General features: G+C 39.2%; 1 protein-coding gene across 1 annotated transcript in view; it reads left to right on the top strand.

Moving 5' to 3' along the window:
- Positions 1 to 21,033, top strand: part of LOC124788021 (dnaJ homolog subfamily C member 16) — a 176,346-nt gene that overhangs the window by 86,653 nt on the left and 68,660 nt on the right. The window contains exon 9 of the mRNA XM_047255082.1: positions 11,930 to 12,102. Coding sequence (XP_047111038.1) covers positions 11,930 to 12,102 — 173 coding nt within the window. The remainder of the gene's footprint in view (positions 1 to 11,929; positions 12,103 to 21,033) is intronic.

Raw genomic sequence — 21,033 nt, 5'->3', positions numbered from 1 at the left:
GTTGATGTATTATTTTTGCTACATTGTCATGTCTTCTGGGGTATTCTGTGTTTGCTGGTATTGTACATCTGCTTGTGATGTGATCTACTGTTTCTATTGTTGTTTGCAAAGTCTGCATTTATCTGTTGTGGTATTGGGATCTTTAATAATATGCTTGCTGTAATATCTGGTGTTTATTGTTGGATCCTGTATTGCAATCATGAATCCTTCCATCTCACTGTATATATTGCCTTTTGTTAGCCATGTGTTGGATGCGTCTTGGTCGATGTGTGGCTGTGTTAGATGATACGGGTGCTTGCCATGTAGTGTTTTCTTTTTCCAATTTACTTTCTTCGTATCTGTTGATGTTATGTGATCTAAAGGGTTGTGGAAGTGGTTATGAAATTGCAATGGTGTAGCCGATGTATTTATATGAGTGATTGCTTTGTGTATTATGCTAGTTTTTGCTCGTTCTAGAAATAATGTTCTTAAATTGTCTACCTGTCCATAATGTAGGATTTTTATGTCGATAAATCCCCTTCCTCCTTCCTTTCTGCTTAATGTGAATCTTTCTGTTGCTGAATGTATGTGATGTATTCTATATTTGTGGCATTGTGATCGTGTAAGTGTATTGAGTGCTTCTAGGTCTGTGTTACACCATTTCACGACTCCAAATGAGTAGGTCAATATTGGTATAGCATAAGTATTTATAGCTTTTGTCTTGTTTCTTGCCGTCAATTCTGTTTTCAGTATTTTTGTTAGTCTTTGTCTATATTTTTCTTTTAGTTCTTCTTTAATATTTGTATTATCTATTCCTATTTTTTGTCTGTATCCTAGATATTTATAGACATCTGTTTTTTCCATCGCTTCTGTGCAGTCGCTGTGGTTATCCAATTTGTAATCTTCTTGTTTAGTGTGTTTTCCCTTGACTATGCTATTTTTCTTACATTTGTCTGTTTCAAAAGCCATATTTATATCATTGCTGAATGCTTCTGTTAACCTCAGTAATTGGTTGAGTTGTTGATTTGTTGCTGCCATTAGTTTTAGGTCATCCATGTAAAGCAAATGTGTGATTTTGTGTTGGTATGTTCCAGTAATATTGTATCCATAATTTGTATTATTTAGGATGTTGGATAGTGGGTTCAGAGCAAGGCAGAACCAGAAAGGACTTAATGAGTCTCCTTGGTATATTCCAAGCTTAATCTGTATTGGCTGTGATGTGATATTATTTGAATTTGTTTGGATATTAAGTGTGGTTTTCCAATTTTTCATTACTACGTTTAGGAACTGTATCAATTTAGGATCTACTTTGTATATTTCCAATATTTGTAGTAACCATGAGTGGGGTACACTATCAAAAGCTTTTCGGTAATCAATGTATGCGTAGTGTAGCGACCTTTTTTTAGTTTTAGCTTGATATGTTACCTCTGCATCTATTATCAGTTGCTCTTTACATCCTCGTGCTCCTTTGCAACAGCCTTTTTGTTCTTCATTTATAATTTTGTTCTGTGTTGTATGTGTCATTAATTTCTGTGTAATTACTGAAGTTAATATTTTGTATATTGTTGGTAGGCATGTTATGGGGCGATACATAGGTGGGTTTGCTGTGTCTGCTTGATCTTTAGATTTCAGATAAGTTATTCCATGTGTAAGTGTATCAGGGAATGTGTATGGGTCTGCATTGTAACTGTTAAATAATTTAGTTAGATGTGAATGTGTTGAGGTGAACTTCTTTAGCCAGAAATTTGCTATTTTATCTTTTCCAGGGGCTTTCCAATTGTGCGTAGAATTAATTGCTTGGGTGACTTCATGTTGCCATATTATCACTTCAGGCATTTGTGGTATCATCTTGTATGTGTCTGTTTCTGCTTGTATCCACCGTGCATGCCTGTTATGTTGTACCGGGTTTGACCATATGTTGCTCCAGAAGTGTTCCATGTCTGTTATGTTTGGTGGATTGTCTATTTTAATGTGTGTGTTATCTATTGTCTGGTAAAATTTCTTTTGGTTTGTGTTGAATGTTTGGTTTTGTTTCCTTCTATTTTCACTTTTTTTGTATCTTCTAAGTCATTTGGCCAATGCCTGTAATTTCTGCTTCTTTTCATCTAATTGCTCTATCGCTTCTTGTTGTGAGATTTTACCTAACCTTTTTCGTTTTTTGTCTGATATTTCATTTCTTATAAATTGTGTTAGCTGTCCAATGTCTTTTCTCAGTTTTTCTATTCTGATCTGTAGCCTGTGTCGCCATGCTGGTTTTGTGGGTTTCTTCTGTGTGTTGGTTGGTTCTGATCTCTGCCTAGTGTGTATATTTAGTGTAGTGAGTGCTCCTATATAAACCAGTAGTTGTAACTCTTCAATAGTTGTGTTTTCATTTATTTTGTTGTGTATGATTGTGTTGATAGTTGTTATTGTTGTTTTGACTTGTGGGTTATTTGGCGGTCTATGCAAGAATGGTCTAATGTCTGTATTTGTGTCTTTGTATTCTGTATATGTCAGCTGAAATTTTTCTTCTATATCTAACATGTGTGTCTCTTCGTGTTCTATTTGTGCTTGTTCTGGTGGCTCTCTTAAGATTTTGTTTTCCTCTGATTGTTTAATTGATGTGTGTTGTTCTTTGTTTGTTTGCTCTGGGATGTTTGAGTCCATTACTGTATTTTCTTCTTCTTCTGATTGCACATTATTTTGTTCCAGTATTTGTTGTACTTGTTGTTTGATGTGTTCTAATTCTGACAGGGGTATCCTGTTATTTTTGATTATTACACGAATCTGATCAGCTAGTCGTTGTTCTGTTAAAAATTTTAGTTCTGGGTATCTGGTAATAAATGTTGTGTATACTTGTGATCTGTATCTAGTTGTGTTGGTTCCTAGGTTTGTTGCTTGGTAATAACAGAACATGAGGTGGCGGTTAACTTCATCTGACCATCTCATCCTCTGTCTTTGTTTTCCTTCTAGGGTGGTTGCAGGAAGCATATCCTGCAAAACACCTCTATTTGGATTTAAATCATTTTCCAGTTGGCTAGCAGTGTCGTTACCATTGTGGGCGGGCATAGGGTTCAAGCGTCGTCCCCGACCATGACGGCACTTGTCCGAGGCTTCTTTAGTTCTGTCCTGAACCAACTAGTTACACTAAATGGGGTGGTTAGCCCTATTAGTGGTTTGTCCTTTTCGTCGCCTTTTACGACTGGCAGAACATACCGGAGGCCTATTCTTTTCCCGGGCCTCCACAGGATTATTATTATTATTATTATTATTATTATTATTATTACTACTACTACTATTATATTGTTGTGCTGTACTGGTTTATGAAATTGACGTCCTGACACTGACCTACAAATGTTATAAGTAGAAGAAAACTGAAGCGGGCTGGTCTGTAAGGTCACATTATTAGTTTATTATGTGCTCTAAAAATGTTCCTTCAGCTATTGTTACATGTTCTTTTTCGTAATAGTTAATTCGTTTCCATTGTGTATAAAGTGTGAATTATGCATTTAGATAGGAAAATAACTAAGGAATGGTAAATTTTTTTCTTTAAATAATCTTTCTCTGATGGGTTTGACAGCAGCATTTTGTAGTAATGATTTATTAGTAATGGAAGCCCTGCAGCCAGGCGACTAGCGCGAGTTTTGGTGTTCTCGTAAAGATAAGTCATTTTAGATTATAAAACATATAGATTAGTACTGATTACATGGCAAATAAGTGTATTAGTGTGCCGTGTAAGTGTACCATTAAAGGTTTCATTTTTCTTTACGTAATATAGCAGAAAACGCGAAAAGACCGAACAGTCGTATTTTCTGTTTACGTTCTGCTGCAGCAAATTTATAGAATTTCGTTTAGTTGTTCCTTGCTCTCTCCAGCAATTTAACTTAGCATACCTCTTCATTATTTAACTAGCATTTCCGGAAAGTAGTGTAAAGTTTAAGTTGTTGTTTCAGAAACTTTGCACTTTTGTTTTTGTTTACACACAGTTGCGTATAGGCCAAATTTGTGTAACCATATTTTCGTGTTTATCTGTAATTTAACTGACTTATTCTTAATAAACTATTACATTTATCATGAGTGAAAAGTGCTTGACTTGCCGTAGAATTGTTAGGTCGGGGCTTTGGTGTGATGGGTGCTGTAGTTTTTTCCATGTGGGTGACTGTAGTGGCATGGGAATAGGGGAAGTAAATGAGACTCATCAGTGGTTTTGTAGGATTTGTAGTAGAGATAGGAAGATACTAGAAAAGGAGGGGAAAATTGCCGCCCTTCAGGCTGAGTTAGACAAGGCCAGGGGAGCTCTTGACAGGTGAAGGAGGGAGAATGGTAAAGAGAGGTGGGAAGTGGCAACAGGCAACAGGAGGAACAGGCCTAGAACTTTGTCTGACAGCTTTATGGTGAATGTGGAAAATAGATTTGACCTGTTGCTTCAGTTAGAAGCTGGTGAGCCTCAAACAGTTGCAGGTGTAGACAGGGCACAATAAACTTTCAGCAGCAAATTGAAAAGTAAGAATGTAGGGAAATTAGTAAAGAGAAAGAAAGTGTTGTTGTTAGGTAGTTCCCATGGAAGAGGTGTTGGCCAACTTTTGCAGGATGAACTAGGGTCAGAATACCAGGTCACCAATTTTTTAAACCTAGTGCTGGTCTGGAGCAGGTGACAGAGGATTTAGGATCACTTTGCAAAGATTTCACTAAGGAAGACAGCGTGGTTATAGTGGGTGGGGCAGGTAACAGTATTGACAGAGATCCTGGGTACAGTATAGAGTGTGACCTGGCGAAGATTGCATCAGCATTGAAGCATACTAGTGTTGAGTTTGTATCTGTTCTTGGGCGCCATGACCGACCTCATTTGAACTCTTCTGTCAAGAGAGTTAATTTGGAGCTGGAACGGCTGCTCATGTCGGGTGCGGGGTCACACATTGGTGTGGTTCATGTTGATTCTCTCAGTAGGTGGGATTATACTAGGCATGGCCTTCACCTCAACAGGAAGGGGAAGGGTAAATTGGCTGGGGAAATAGCAGGAAAGTTAAAGGGGGGAGGCACTGTCATAAGTGGTAAAATACCAGTGGTTATAGGATTCAGAAAGACCCTTTTTTAGGGTAGGGAGGACAGAAAGAAAGCAAATTTTAAGAGAGGTTAGAACTGAGACAAACCTTCAGTTTGAGAAAGATATCAAAAAACATAATTCCAGCTTATTACATCAGCATAAACAGCCATTGGTTAAGAATTTTCAACTGTCAGCAGATATTTTAACTCCACCCAATTTTAACTCAGTCAATGTGAAATTTCAGATATCTTTATTCCATCAAAATATTCGAGGACTGAGAAATAAAATTAATGAATTAACTATCTGCACAGATGAATTAGAGTCTTCAAACCATGCTGACATAATCTGCCTCTCTGAACATCATGTGACCACTGGTATAGAACTTTTAAGTGTTACAGGGTTTAGGTTAGCATCTCACTTTTGTAGATCAGAAATGGAGAAAGGAGGAGTTGCCACATTCATCAGGAACTGTCATAAATTTAAGACCATAGACATTCATAAATTTTGCCTAGAACAGCATATGGAAGCATGTGCAACAGAATTAGATTTTCACAAAAAATCCTTCATAATATTAAGTGTATATCGAGCACCTGCAGGTAACTTTAATCTGTTTGTAAACCACCTTGAAGCTGTACTGGCCCATTTAACAACCAAAAACAAAGAAATAGTGGTTGCTGGTGATTTCAATGTAGATTTCCTTAAAGACTCTCCCAATAAGAACTTATTTGAGTTAGTAACACTATCATTCAACTTAATTCCCACAGTAAAGTTCCCCACTAGGATAGCCACTTGCTCACAAACAGCCATTGATAATATCTTTATAGAAAAGTCCAATGAACAAAATTATATTACAAAACCAATAGTCAATGGCCTCTCAGACCATGACATGCAGTTCCTTCTGTTAAATGTTAATACTGAACAGGATATAAAATCTGTTAAATCTGAGCTCAAGAGGGTAATCAGTAAGCCAAAAAATTGATTATTTTAGGACACTCCTCAGAGACATTCACTGGACTGATGTTTACAGTGCTCATGGCATGAATGAAAAATATAACATTTTTGCTAATAAAGTGCTTACCTTATTCGAACACAGCTTTCCCCCAAAACTTGCCATGGATTACTCAAGGAATAGGGGTATCTTGTAAAACAAAATGAAAACTGTATCTGTCAATCCGAAACAATTCCAATGTTGATGCTATAGCACATTATAAGAAATACTGCAAAATATTAAAGACTGTAATACGGATGTCAAAGCAAATATATTACAAGGAAAAGATAGTCATATCAGATAACAAAATAAAGACAATATGGGATATAGTGAAGGAGGAGACCAGTAGAACCAGACATGAAGAGGAACAAATAGCATTAAGAGTAAATGATACATTGGTGACAGATGTGTATAGTGTTGCAGAACTTTTTAACAAACATTTTATAACTGTTGCTGAAAAGATGGGGTTGTCAGGTTCGGTAGATGCTGCTATGGATTATCTTAGACCAGACATTTCAAGTAACTTCCATAATATGAATTTGACCCTCACTACCCCAACAGAAATAATGTCCATCATAAAATCTTTAAAATCAAAAACATCTAGTGGGTATGAAGAAATATCAACAAAGTTAATTAAAGAATGTGATTCTGAGCTAAGTAACATATTAAGCTATCTGTGTAACCAGTCGTTTATCAGTGGAATATTTCCTGAATGGCTGGCGACCACGGGGTCCCGAGCTGAGTCCTGGCATTGCTTCCACTTACTTATGCCAGGCTCCTCACTTTTATCTTTCCTATTTGGCCACCCTCGGCCAACTCTCGTTCTTTTCCGACCCTGACGCTATTAGGTTTCGAGGGCTAGGGGTCTTCCATTTCCAACCTATACTTCTACTGAGCCGAATATCTCCCGGGATAAGGAGATTACCTTTTATCAAGTGCCAACGGCCTTCTGGGAGGACGGATGAGCGGCTAGAAGGAAGGGCACTCTCTTGCCCTTGGGGTGGGAAACTGCTCCTAAAGGCGGAGGAGCCACAAGGTGGCCAACGGCATAGAATGGAGAAGGCAACGGGAAACCACTCCATTAAAGACCTGGGTGGGTATCCCAAGTATCAACAGCTTATGATGGAAAGCTCTTTGGTTAAATTCTCCGGAGGTAAAATAGTCCCCCATTCGGATCTCTGGGCGGGGACAACTAAAGAGATACCAAAACCCAAAAGCATTAATGTAAGAAGGATAGCAACATGGAACGTCAACTCACTTCTTAAATGTGGTAAACTGGAAAACTTGAAAATGGAAATGAAACGAATGGATATTGATGTACTGGGAGTCTCAGAAATGAGGTGGCCAAACGCTGGCGACTTTTGGTCAGGGGATTGCAGAATCATACACACTGGAACAGCACAAGACAGTCCCGGGATTGCAGGAGTGGGAATTATCCTCAATAAAGAGATGGGGTTAAGAGTAAAAGGATTTGTTCAACATAGTGAGAGGATAATTTATGTCTGATTGGAAACTAAACCAAGAGACACAATCATAATCCAAGTATACATGCCAACTACGAGGCACGAGGATGATGAAATCGACATGATGTATGACCACCTTGAAGAAGTAATTGGCAGAATTAAAGGAGCTGAAAACCTTGTCATCATGGGAGATACGAATGCCGTTGTTGGGGAAGGTAAAGAAGAGGATGTGGCAGGGAATTTTGGATTAGGATTAAGAAATGAAAGAGGGGATAAACTTGTAGAATTCTGCCAAAGAAATAAACTTTGCATTACAAATACCTTCTTTAATCATCATCCAAGAAGAAGATATACTTGGAAAATGCCTGGTGACATTAACAGATACCAAATTGACTTCATATTAGTGAAGCAAAGATTTAAAAACCAAGTTAAGGACAGCAGATCATATCCAGGCTGTGATGTGGAAAGTGACCACATACTCGTTATGATGACGACTGAACTAAAATTCAAGAACATTGAAAGAAGAAGTACATGTAAATGGGATTTGACAAACCTGAAAAACGAAAATACACTGAAGCACTATCAACTAGAAACAGACAAGAAAACAAATACACAGGGCTGCAATGACATCCAAAGCAGCTGGGAAAAAAATAAAAACTGGTATTTTAGAAGCAGCAGAAAAAGTAATAGGAAAAGATAGGACAGAGAAAAGGAAGGAATGGATCACTAATGACCTACTAAATATGATGGAAGAAAGAAGGAAATTAAAAAATTCTGTGAAGAAGGAAGACCAAGAGAAATACAAGAGTCTGAAAAACAGAATCAACAGAGAGGCAAAACAAGCAAGAGAAAAATCCCTTGTTGATCTCTGTATTTCAGTTGAGGACAACATGAGCAAGGGAAATATCGACAAGGCCTATAAATGTGTGAGACATTGCTTTGGAGACAGAAGAAACAAGTGTAGGGCTGTGATGGATGAAAATGGCAATATGTTGGATGACGATGATGAAGTTGCAAGAAGATGGAAACTGTATATAGGAAAACTGTACAGCGGACCAGACCTGTCTGAAAACATCATGGAAGAAGAAACAGAAGTAGATGCACACAACATAGGTGAACCTATATCAAAGGTAGAGTTTGAACTAGCTCTGAAAAAATTGAAAAACAACAAATCGCCTGGTATAGACAATATCCCAGCCGAACTTCTGAAATCTGGAGGAGCAAAACTGAATCAGGAGTTGTATAATCTTGTTTTCAACATGTACGAGCAGGGTAAAATTCCTACAGACTTTGAGAAAAACATTATGATCCCCATTCCAAAGAAGGCAAATGCTACAAGATGTGAAAATTATAGGACACTCAGCCTAGTTACTCACGCCTCTAAAATATTAACCTCAATTATCCTAAAACGCATAGAACAAAAAGTCGAAGCTACACTCTCCGAAGACCAGTTTGGATTCCGGAAAGATAGAGGAACCAGAGAAGCAATATTTGCTCTAAAACTAATAATAGAGAAACGACTAGATAAGAACCTGAAAACATACATAGCTTTCGTAGATGTAGAGAAAGCCTTTGATAATGTTAAATGGGATAAGATGTTTGAGGTACTCAAAAAAGTAGGAATAGACTATAAAGATAGAAAAACGAGACAGCAGTTATCCGTGGACGGACAAAACAAGAAGAGGTGCAGATACGGACAAAAACGAGACAGCAGTTATCCGTGGACGGACAAAACAAGAAGAGGTGCAGATATGGAAAGGTGTCCGACAAGGTTGCGCACTATCCCCTGTTATCTTTAACGTATACATTGAAGAGGCGCTGAAAAAAGTAAGGGAAAATTCACAGACAGGTGTAGTAATTCATGGCCAACGAATAGATATGATAAGATATGCCGATGATATAGCTGTCCTGGCTGAAAGTGAAGAAGATCTTGTTGTCCTACTGAATAGAATGGGTAAAGGTATGGGTGAAGAATATAATATGAGAATTAATAAAGCAAAAACAAAAGTAATGACATGCGACAAAGAAGATCAAGTGAAAGTCCAAGTTCATGTAGGCAATGAACTGCTTGAACAAGTTGATAAATTTACTTATCTGGGCAGTAATATTACCAGGGATGGAAGGAGCAAGGCAGAAGTGAGAAGTAGAATAGCTCAAGCAAAGGCTGCTTTTAACAAGAAGAAAAACATATTAACATCTAAGAGCATCAGCCTTGAAACCAGGAAAAGATTTTTGAAATCATATGTGTGGAGTGTGGCATGCTATGGGTGTGAAACATGGACACTCGGGACAGAGGAACAGCAGAAGATAAATTCTTTTGAAATGTGGTGCTATAGACGCATGCTCAAAATAAAATGGATCGACAAGGTCACCAACGAAGTGGTTCTGGAAAGAGCAGGTGAGAAGAGAAGCTTCTGGAGTTTCATTGTTAAAAGAAGAGTGCAATTTACAGGCAATCTATTAAGACATAAAGGACTCCTGAACACAATCATAGAGGGATATGTCGAGGGAAAAAGACCAAGAGGAAGACCATGACTGAGGTACATGGATCAAATCGTGAAAGATGTGGGATGTGACACCTATAAAGAAATGAAGAGAAAAGCTGAAAGACGCACAGAATGGAGACAAGCTGCCATTGTAGCTGTTGCAAACCAATCCTTGGATTGACCACTACAGAAGAAGAGAAAGAAGAAGAAGGCTGAAATATGCTGAAGTTAAGCCACTGTTTAAGAAGGGAGATAAAGAAATAGCATTCTCAAAAAATTTCGAAAAAGTAATGTACAGTCGTCTTTATAACCATCTTATCTCAAATAACATACTGTCAAAGTCACATTTTGGATTTCTAAAAGGTTCTGATATTGAGAAGGCTATCTACACTTACAGTGAAAATGTGCTTAATTCATTAGACAAAAAATTGCAGGCAACTGGTATATTTTGTGATCTGTCAAAGGCATTTGACTGTGTAAATCACAATATCCTTTTAAGTAAACTAGAATATTATAGTGTAACAGGAAATGCTGCAGAATGGTTCAAATCTTATATCTCTGACAGGAAACAAAGGGTGTTATTAGGAAAGAGACATGTATCAAGCTATCAGGCATCATCCAACTGGGAACTAATTACATGTGGGGTCCCACAAGGTTCCATTTTGGGGCCCTTACTTTTTCTTGTGTATATCAATGACCTTTCATCAGTAACATTACCAGATGCCAAGTTTGTTTTGTTTGCCGATGATACAAACATTGCAATAAATAGCAAATCAAGTGTAGTCTTAGAAAGATCAGCCAATAAAATATTTGTGGACATTAATCACTGGTTCCTAGCCAATTCTTTGTCACTAAACTTTGAAAAAATACACTACATGCAGTTCAGAACTTGTAAGGGGTGTCCCAAGAGTATATGTCTAACATACAATGACAAGAAGATAGAAGAAGTGGACAGTGTTAAATTCTTGGGATTACAGCTTGATAATAAATTCATCTGGGAGGAGCACACCACAGAACTGCTGAAGCGTCTTAACAAATCTCTGTTTGCAATGCGAATTTTGTCAGACATAGGGGATATAAAAATGAAAAAGCTGGCATACTATGCTTACTTTCATTCCATAATGTCATATGGGATTATTTTTTGGGGTAATTCATCAAGCCAAGCTAAAGTTTTCCGGGCACAAAAACGTGCAGTAAGAATTATATGTGGTGTGAACTCAAGAACATCCTGCAGAAGCCTGTTTAGGGAACAAGGGATACTAACTACTGCTTCCCAATATATTTATTCCTTAATGAAATTTGTCATTAAAAATATATCACTTTTTCAAACCAACAGCTCAATTCATGGAATCAGTACTAGAAATAAGAATAATCTTCACAAGGATTTAAAGTCACTTAGTCTTGTACAAAAAGGTGTGCATTATTCAGGAACACACATTTTCAATAATTTGCCAGCAGCCATAAAAAGCTTAACAACCAATGAAATTCAGTTTAAGAGAGGCCTAAAGGATTTATTGGTGGCCAACTCCTTCTACTCCATTGATGAATTTCTTAGTAAAACCAACTGATTTGTATATAAGTACAACATAACTTCTGCACAATTTCAGTACAGTCATGTGTTCATTGAAAATTTGTGTGTGTGTGTGTGTGTGTGTGTGTGTGTGTGTGTGTGTGTGTGTAACTTCTGCACCATTTCAGTGCAGTAATGTGTTCATTGTAAATAAGTATTACAGTAGTTGTATTACATGTTTATTACCTTATAAATAAATAAAAAACTTTTTTCTCCCGTATAACAACACATTTGTGTATATGTGTTTGTGGGGTGGGGAAAGGGGGGGGGGGTGAGAGAAGAGAAGAGAATATTATGTAAAATAGCATTTGCTTCCAAGACAGAATTCATTTACTAGTTAAGTAGTTGTATTGCAGTCTAAGTTAAATCATTCTGTAAATTGTCAAAATAAGTATATTATTCTGTTTCCATTTTGAACAGGAGTTAATGGATGAGCATGCACAAGGGATCATGATGCGCATACTGGCCAAGGTTTTTTCTGCCGTGGACTACCTCAAAGACAATATAACCAAGGAACAGTTACTGCCACTTCTGTCTGTTTTAGGAACAGTTGTCTTCATTGTGATTGGAGGGTACATAATGACATATCTTGTGTAAGTAGTGAAAAATTAATATATACAATATAACAACGGAACAGTCACTGCCACTTCTGTCCTTTTTAGGAACAGTTGTCTTCATTGTGATTGGAGGGTACATAATGACATATCTTGTGTAAATTGTGAAAAATTAATTGAACTTGGAAAGATATTGAGAAGAGACTACTAACTAATAGCAAGAGCAAATCATTAATATGCACTAATTAGGTATTCATTACACAAATCGACAATAAATTGCTATCAGGCACTTATAGTTTGTTAAACTGCACTTTGGCAATTGCTTCATATGTACTATGGAGAACATTACAAACTGTCAAAGTTGCAAATGTTCATGGGTGATAAACTTTTACAGTTTATGTAAGAAGTTAAAGTATACTGCCTGCTTCTATGGCAGAGGGGTCTGCCTGCCTTGGCTGTCACACTGAGTCCTTCAGTTCAGTTTCCCATCTGTGTAATTCAGAAAAGCTGGTGTTGGTGGGAAGGATCCAGATGTCACAGGTTGTGAAGCAGTCAGTGAAACGAAGAACATCATGTTGGACAGCGTGATCAGCAACCGGGTGGTCCAGTTGTTTTTTGGTCACAGTTTGTCAGTGGCCATTCATGCAGATAGACAGCTTTTTGGTTGCTGTGCCCATGTAGTACAAAATGTAAATATCCCATAGTGCATGAGTCATACTCGCACCTCTCCAGGTGGTGGGTTTTTTTTTTTTTTTTTTTTTTTTTTTTTTTTTTTTTTTTTTTTTCCCCCCCCCCTGGAACTCAGTATATGGGTTAACTTTTAGCACTTTTGGTGGTTTATTTTAACCTCATCTATGCTTGTAAAGTGATAGTTCTTTTTTTGGGGGGGTGGGGAGGGGGACAGAAACAAGTCCCTTGGAACCATGTCTGTAGATTGTCTGCTAAGGCATCATTACAGTATTGTTTTGGCCAAAAATTAACAAGCAAATAATGAAGTGTGAGCAGGCACATTATGTGGTGCAAAAGCTATGAATTGTTTTGCCACAAGTGTAGGTAGTGTTTTCCACACTGTATCATGCAAACTGTGTTGAATTTGTAAGTAATGCTCCTTATTGTTCATTCGACCCTCTGATAAGAACTCGTGGTGCACTGTGCTGTTAAAATCGAAGAACACAGTGAGCATAACCTTTGTATGTGACCACACTGGAGCTTTCCTCAGTCATTGTCATCTGGAATGTTTCTACTGGGACAACTGAGCTTTATTTACAGGATAATATCTGTAAACCCATGTTTCATCACCTTCAATGACGCAGTTCATTTGTTTCACATCATTGTAGACTTCATTTAGTGACTCCCAAGTATTTGTCGCTGTGTTTATTCAAAATGCAACAAAAATTTTGGAACAAAGCTTGCTTTCACGGGTCCACTCCCACCTGAAAAGATTTCATTACATGAAACCCTTCATATGCCAGCATCATCAGAAAATTCCACGATTGTGATTCGGTGATCCTTTATAATTATTTCTTTCACTTTTTCTGCAATTGCATCGGTTGACAATGCCCTGGGGAATCACCGGCACTTGTCTGCACGGCGTTTGAAATGCTTATGCCACTCTTAAACCAGTGTTTTCCTCATCAAAAGCAATATTTAACATTTTTAATATCTTGTTGTGCTTACTCCAATCTTGTATCAAAAATTATCTGGTTCATTTTCATATGAAATAAATAATCATCTCACCTCTTTGACAGCGGAGAACAAACTAAAAATCTGATATGGATAACACTATAGACATTCTTTCCAGCCACATTTACCAGTACAAAACTGGAAAAAAAGTGCAAATGATATGAAGGCAACACGCTAAATTAAAAAATTCCCATTACTTTTTAACACACGTGATATGCTCTACAAGGCACTGTGCGTGATATGCTCTACAAGGCACTGTGCGTGGAAGGTGGAGGATACATCAAACCAATATTGATTTTCTGTCCTATTTTGTTAACGTGTTGAGAGAGGTGAAATTGACAGTCTATGTGGTTCTAATCTCTTTAGTCCTGTTCTCATGATCACTACATGAGATATGTGATGGTCGCAGCAGAATGATCATACAGGCTTCCTTGGATATAGGTTCTCTGAATTTACCAAGTAGGGTTTCTGAAGAATTAAGCCTCCTGCCTTCCAAAGCTTCCCATTTATTTTACTCTCTCTTACACTTTATATGGTCTGTGCCAAACTTACACAATATTAGCAGTGTGCATCTAAATTTGTTCAACATCTGTTGTCAAGCCTACCTCATAAAACTCTTAAATGCTGAAGCAGTAATCTAGGATTGGTTGCACTTGTGCCTTGTGAAGAATTTCCTTTATGTACACACTGCTCTTTCCCAGAACTCTTTCAATAAATCTAAAGTCTTCCATTTGCATTTCCTAATACAGTAACTTTCCAAATCAGGCAAGTTTCTGGATTACATAAAACACACTAGGCTAGATAAAATTTGTCAAGTACCATGCACAAAATTATGATTTTGAAATTATGCACATACCCTCCTGGAAATTGAAATAAGAACACCGTGAATTCATTGTCCCAGGAAGGGGAAACTTTATTGACACATTCCTGGGGTCAGATACATCACATGATCACACTGACAGAACCACAGGCACATAGACAAAGGCAACAGAGCATGCACAATGTCGGCACTAGTACAGTGTATATCCACCTTTTGCAGCAATGCAGGGTGCTATTCTCCCATGGAGACGATCGTAGAGATGCTGGATGTAGTCCTGTGGAACGGCTTGCCATGCCATTTCCACCTGGCGCCTCAGTTGGACCAGCGTTCGTGCTGGACGTGCAGACCGCGTGAGACGACGCTTCATCCAGTCCCAAACATGCTCAATGGGGGACAGATCCGGAGATCTTGCTGGCCAGGGTAGTTGACTTACACCTTCTAGAGCACGTTGGGTGGCACGGGATACATGCGGACGTGCATTGTCCTGTTGGAACAGCATGTTCCCTTGCCGGTCTAGGAATGGTAGAACGATGGGTTCGATGACGGTTTGGATGTACCGTGCACTATTCAGTGTCCCCTCGACGATCACCAGTGGTGTACGGCCAGTGTAGGAGATCGCTCCCCACACCATGATGCCGGGTGTTGGCCCTGTGTGCCTCGGTCGTATGCAGTCCTGATTGTGGCGCTCACCTGCACGGCGCCAAACACGCATACGACCATCATTGGCACCAAGGCAGAAGCGACTCTCATCGCTGAAGACGACACGTCTCCATTCGTCCCTCCATTCACGCCTGTCGCGACACCACTGGAGGCGGGCTGCACGATGTTGGGGCGTGAGCGGAAGACGGCCTAACGGTGTGCGGGACCGTAGCCCAGCTTCATGGAGACGGTTGCGAATGGTCCTCGCTGATACCCCAGGAGCAACAGTGTCCCTAATTTGCTGGGAAGTGGCGGTGCGGTCCCCTACGGCACTGCGTAGGATCCTACGGTCTTGGCGTGCATCCGTGCGTCGCTGCGGTCCGGTCCCAGGTCGACGGGCACGTGCACCTTCCGCCGACCACTGGCGACAACATCGATGTACTGTGGAGACCTCACGCCCCACGTGTTGAGCAACTCGGCGGTACGTCCACCCGGCCTCCCGCATGCCCACTATACGCCCTCGCTCAAAGTCCGTCAACTGCACATACGCTTCACGTCCACGCTGTCGCGGCATGCTACCAGTGTTAAAGACTGCGATGGAGCTCCGTATGCCACGGCAAACTGGCTGACACTGACGGCGGCGGTGCACAAATGCTGCGCAGCTAGCGCCATTCGACGGCCAACACCGCGGTTCCTGGTGTGTCCGCTGTGCCGTGCGTGTGATCATTGCTTGTACAGCCCTCTCGCAGTGTCCGGAGCAAGTATGGTGGGTCTGACACACCGGTGTCAATGTGTTCTTTTTTCCATTTCCAGGAGTGTATTTACATACCTTTAATCCTGTACAGTAGATGTTCGCTTACTATTACACTAATTGACACACAATACGACATGTCTGCTGCATTTTTGCTGTAACTTTAAATTTGTGCAATGTTTTACATACATGAGACTGGTCAACAGGAGTTACTACAAGGACCTATTACTTTTGTTGTTTGCAAGATTCAATTTTCTTGTACTACAACAGAAATAGTTAGTGGCAATTCATGGTTAACAGTTGCTATTGTAAGAGGTACTGATATACCTCTTCAAGGATTTGAGGCCTACAATGAAAGAGTCATTATTTCTTATCGCACCTTTGCAGTTGGAGTTGTACCGAACAGGGATTATGGAACATGTGTGGTTACAACAGACAAGCCATTTTCATTGTATACAAGGTGTAATTGAAAAGGTGTCCACTGTCTTGTACACTGGCTATCTGCTCCTTCTTCTATACATTCTCCTCCTGTACGGCATGGCTGTGTGTATCGTGCGGCTGCCTCGAGTCGAATGAGCCTGCAGCTGCCTGCGCACTCTGATATCAAGCAACATGGGCGTGGCAGGAAGTAAGCCCGCGCGCCAGCGCAATGGCGGCGCATATTGCGCAACCGGAAGTGAATTTTTGGAGCAACACGGGCTTAGTAATACTAGGGCCCATTTTGCGCCCGGCCTCGTCCAACAGCTAAGTCCCGTTCAAGGTCACCCGCCTCACACAGCGGCATACGGTCAACGCACACAGCCATGGAAATTGCTTTACATTTCACATTTTTTTGCCACATATCAGAGAGGGAAATATGTTTGAATTTCCTATTCAAAATTGTTTTTTCTGTTCAACATTTTCCACAGAATTTATGTGCACTGCAAATTGCATAGATCGTTAATGCTGACAATAGTTTCTTCATGCATCAGTTTTTCTAGGGACATCATTTTGCTCCTCTTCTTCTTCCTTTGTTTCATCATCATCATCAATTGCTTAAGTAAAAGTGGAGTGAGTTGACAGTCATCACTTAAGATGTATTCATCGTGACTGCTTGAATTGTTTTGCGTTTGAATTAATTCAGAAGTGGCTGTTGCATTTTCTTGAGTTTCAGTGAGTACAGAAGCGTCTTGTTCACCACCTCCAAACCCCGCTTTGATGAAGCACTTGGTGACGGTTTTGGGCTTTATATCCATTACTGCCAAGCCAATCCAATTTACTGCATCCAGGACAGAAACTGACTGTGCAAGAGCAAATGCACTTTTGGCTTCTTCAACACTAAGAATAAGAGACTGCATCAGTAATAGGCTGGTTGATTCGACGGGAACCGAGTCAGTTTCATGTTTGATATCTTAATTTCAGGGTGATAGGGTGCGTTGCCTAGGAAAAAGAGAGCTTGGTGATGTCCTTTCTTCATTTTGTCATTGAAAGAGCCCAGCCATTCTTCCATAAAACCACTCACCATTCATGCCATTTTATTGCTTCGCCTTGTGACTGGAACATTACTGACGTCAGAACATTACTGGTATCTATGTTTTTGCAACACCAAGGTTTTGCCACCTCTCCAATAATCAGTGGCTTCTCCATTTCAGCTAATATGTACCCATGAAGCAGTCGAATGAGTCTTACCTTTGACATTTTCCCATTGATGCACTTCTCTCCTCAAGTTAGAGATTTCGAAGGCAGAGTGTGGAAAAACAGTGCCATTTCATCAATATTGCACAAGTCTTTTGGGTCATAATTCACAGTTACATTGTGCAGTATTGTCTTCAGTTCTGTTGCAACACTTCCCTGCATATACTTATATTTTCCACAAGCTTCATTCCACACGACGTGTCTAATTTTCAAACTTCCAACCATCCTGTGGATGCCTTAAATTCCATATTCCCAAGCTCTTAAGCGACTTCAGTCTCACTCTGCAACATCCGTCCACACAGAGGCATGTCTTTTGCTCATGCACTTAAAAACTGTTCCCATACTGTCTCAACAGTTTCTTCAGTTCCCATCATCTTTGTGTTTCTTTTTGTTTGCCCATTGTCTTTCATCACTCCATCCCATGTCATATCTCATATCCTTATTTCTTAATGTTTCATAAATTTGTGTGCTACCACATTTGAAAACACAACATTGTGTCGTGCCAGAGAGTTTGTCTTTCTACTTGCCTTGATTACCATAATCTTTTCATTAAGTGTTAGCAACTTACTTTTTTTGACATCATGTTGTCACTTAAAGTGCTACAAATCAACTGAAACTGGCATAAAATAATGCAGGTAGCGCATTTCTTTGAAAAGCTTGACCTTACTGGGTAAAACCATTGTTTAGCAGAACATCAATCACATCTTTTCACATAACAGCATTGTCAGGGCTCTACAATATTAATGTTAAAAATAGTATTCTTGCATAGACATGAATAACTAAGGTATACCGTAATACATTAGTATTGTATAAGCTTTTTTCTGCAATCAAGTCTTAAAATTTGCATTCCATTTCTGCATTAGGCACATTCCACTTTATACAAAAAATTGGTCTATAAAAGTGTTCTGAGTGCCTCAGGAGTGAAATACTTGTACGGCTAGATCAGATTTCTGAATTACCGTATTTACTCTTGCACTTTTTTCTGGTTTTGTAATCCAAAAAAACGCCTACAGCTTAGAATCGAGTGCAAAGTAAGCGTTAGTTCTGAAAAATGTAGGTAGGTGCCGTCACAACTAACTTCTGCCGTCGAATATATGTAGTGCTACACAGGCATGCTTTGCAGGCACAAAGATAAATACTGGTGCCAAAATCTCTGCATCAGTAAATAAATTAAAAGAAAATGTAGAAGACTCATTATCAGAATGCAACAAACAATGCATGACATAGTACAATAATGCATTTTGAGCTTAGAGTGACGTAAACACCTATAACAAAGAGAACATCACTTATCAGATCAAAGCAAAATAAGCAATCGATTCAAACCAGATGAAGCACGTGAAAAAGGAAGAGTACCCATATAAATACAGATGGAGTGCGTGACACATAGCAATGGCTACTTGGTAAAGCTTAACTGTTAAGCTTATGACTCAAACCGAACTACTGTAGCTGTATCTTTATCCGTTCTACCTAAATTGTGTCCCTTGTTACAGTGGACCAACTTTTTTTCAATTTGGAAGTGCGGTCTAAAACTTTTCTCTCCCCTTGAATTTCGAGTCTCAAATTTTAGGTGCAGCTTACCATATTTACTCGAATGTAAGCCGCACTTTTTTTTCCGGTTTTTGTAATCCAAAAAACCGCCTGCGGCTTAGAATCGAGTGCAAAGTAAGCGTAAGTTCTGAAAAATGTTGGTAGGTGCCGCCACAACTAACTTCTGCCGTCGAATATATGTAGCGCTACACAGGCATGCTTTGCAGGCACAAAGATAAATACTGGCGCCAAAACCTCTGCGTCAGTAAACAAAAAAAAAAAAAAAAAAAAGAGGTGGAAACTAGCTTCTTTCTCTGCCCCGAGTTTCGACCACTGCATTTTCATACTTTACCCAACGAAGTAAATACAAATTCCGTATTGTTCATCTCCGAATGTAGCAGCCTTTCAATGTACTACAAAAGTCCGACTGGCAAGACTGTTTGGGATGTGTGTCAATATGGCCAACTCTACATTCTGAATTTTTTCGTACCTGTGACAAGAGATGGTTGCTAATAGGAACTTCTATGAATTGTGAATCACTCTTCACCATAAGAATAATACGAATGTAAACATTTTGCCATGTATTCCTACGTGCTTCCTGCTATCTCATTTAAATCCTGTCTTCCTAATAAACTACGAAACTAGAGTGAGACAACAGCAAATGCGGAAGAATATATATATCATGTCATGTTAATATTCGTATTATTCCTATGCTGAATAGTGATACAGTCAGAAATGAGGCATGGCAACTGACTAGATTTTTAAACCTAAGATGCTCAAATTTCTGTGCAGAATGTAATGTACTAAAGAGGTGTCTGCAAAAATTTTCAAACGGAGAAAAATTTTCGCTTAACTTTCGTTCAGAACATTTATCATATGCAGTCTATTATGTGGTTCTTGTTTATCATTAGCAAAGAAAGCAGCAGTGTAAGTAACAACAAATAGCAGTCTCTTGCCATTGTTTCACTAACGAGATGATTCCTCTCTCTTTTTTTTAAAATTGTAAGTGGCAGTGGTGTGCACAAAAGCAAGCCATGCCACGAGTGGTGACAGGCCGTAAACACGCATTATCAAAATGCGACAAACAATGCAGGGCACAGTACAATAATGCATTTTGAGCTTAGAGTGACGGAAACACCTATAACAAAGAGAACGGCATTTATCAGATCAAAGAAAAATAAGCAATCAATTCAAACCAGATGAAGCACGTGAAAAAGGCTCTCTAGTATAAATACGGACGGAGTGCCTGACGCATAGCAGTGACTACGTGGTAAAGCTTAACTGCTAAGTTTACCACACGCACCAAATTACTGTAGCTGTATCGTCATTCATTCGACCTAAATTGTCTCATATTACAATGGACCAACTTTGTTTCGGTTTGGAGGTGCGGTCTAAAACGTTTCTGCGGTCTAAAACGTTTCTCCCTCTTGAATTTCGAGTCTCAAATTTCAGGTGCGGCTTAGATTTGGGAATTTTTTTTTTCCTTGATTTCGAGTCTCATTTTTCAGGTGCGGCTTAGATTCGAGTAAATACGGTAGATTCGGAAATATCCCCCCCCCCTCCCTCCCCCCGTTGATTTCGAGTATCATTTTTCAGGTGCAGCTTAGATTTGAATGCGTATTAGATTCGAGTAAATACGGTATATACATTCTGCATTGATCAAGTATTACTGTACTAATTTCATGTGATTAACCCATTTCGTGCCACTTCTTAGTTTTACCCACAACTACTTACACAATGTGACATGCTTAAGATGTTTTATAATTGTGTACTTCTGGATTATTTCTCTGTATTATGGGCGTTATTTTCCATTTATCCACATTTGAAGGGAAGTGTTAGATCACCATGATCTAGGAATATTGTCTGTTACAACTAA

The sequence above is a fragment of the Schistocerca piceifrons genome, chromosome 3 (genome assembly GCF_021461385.2).
Source record: "Schistocerca piceifrons isolate TAMUIC-IGC-003096 chromosome 3, iqSchPice1.1, whole genome shotgun sequence".
NCBI classification, from domain to species: Eukaryota; Metazoa; Arthropoda; class Insecta; order Orthoptera; family Acrididae; genus Schistocerca; species Schistocerca piceifrons.
Note: the sequence above shows the minus strand (reverse complement) of the source record. Positions and strands in the feature narration are given on the sequence as shown.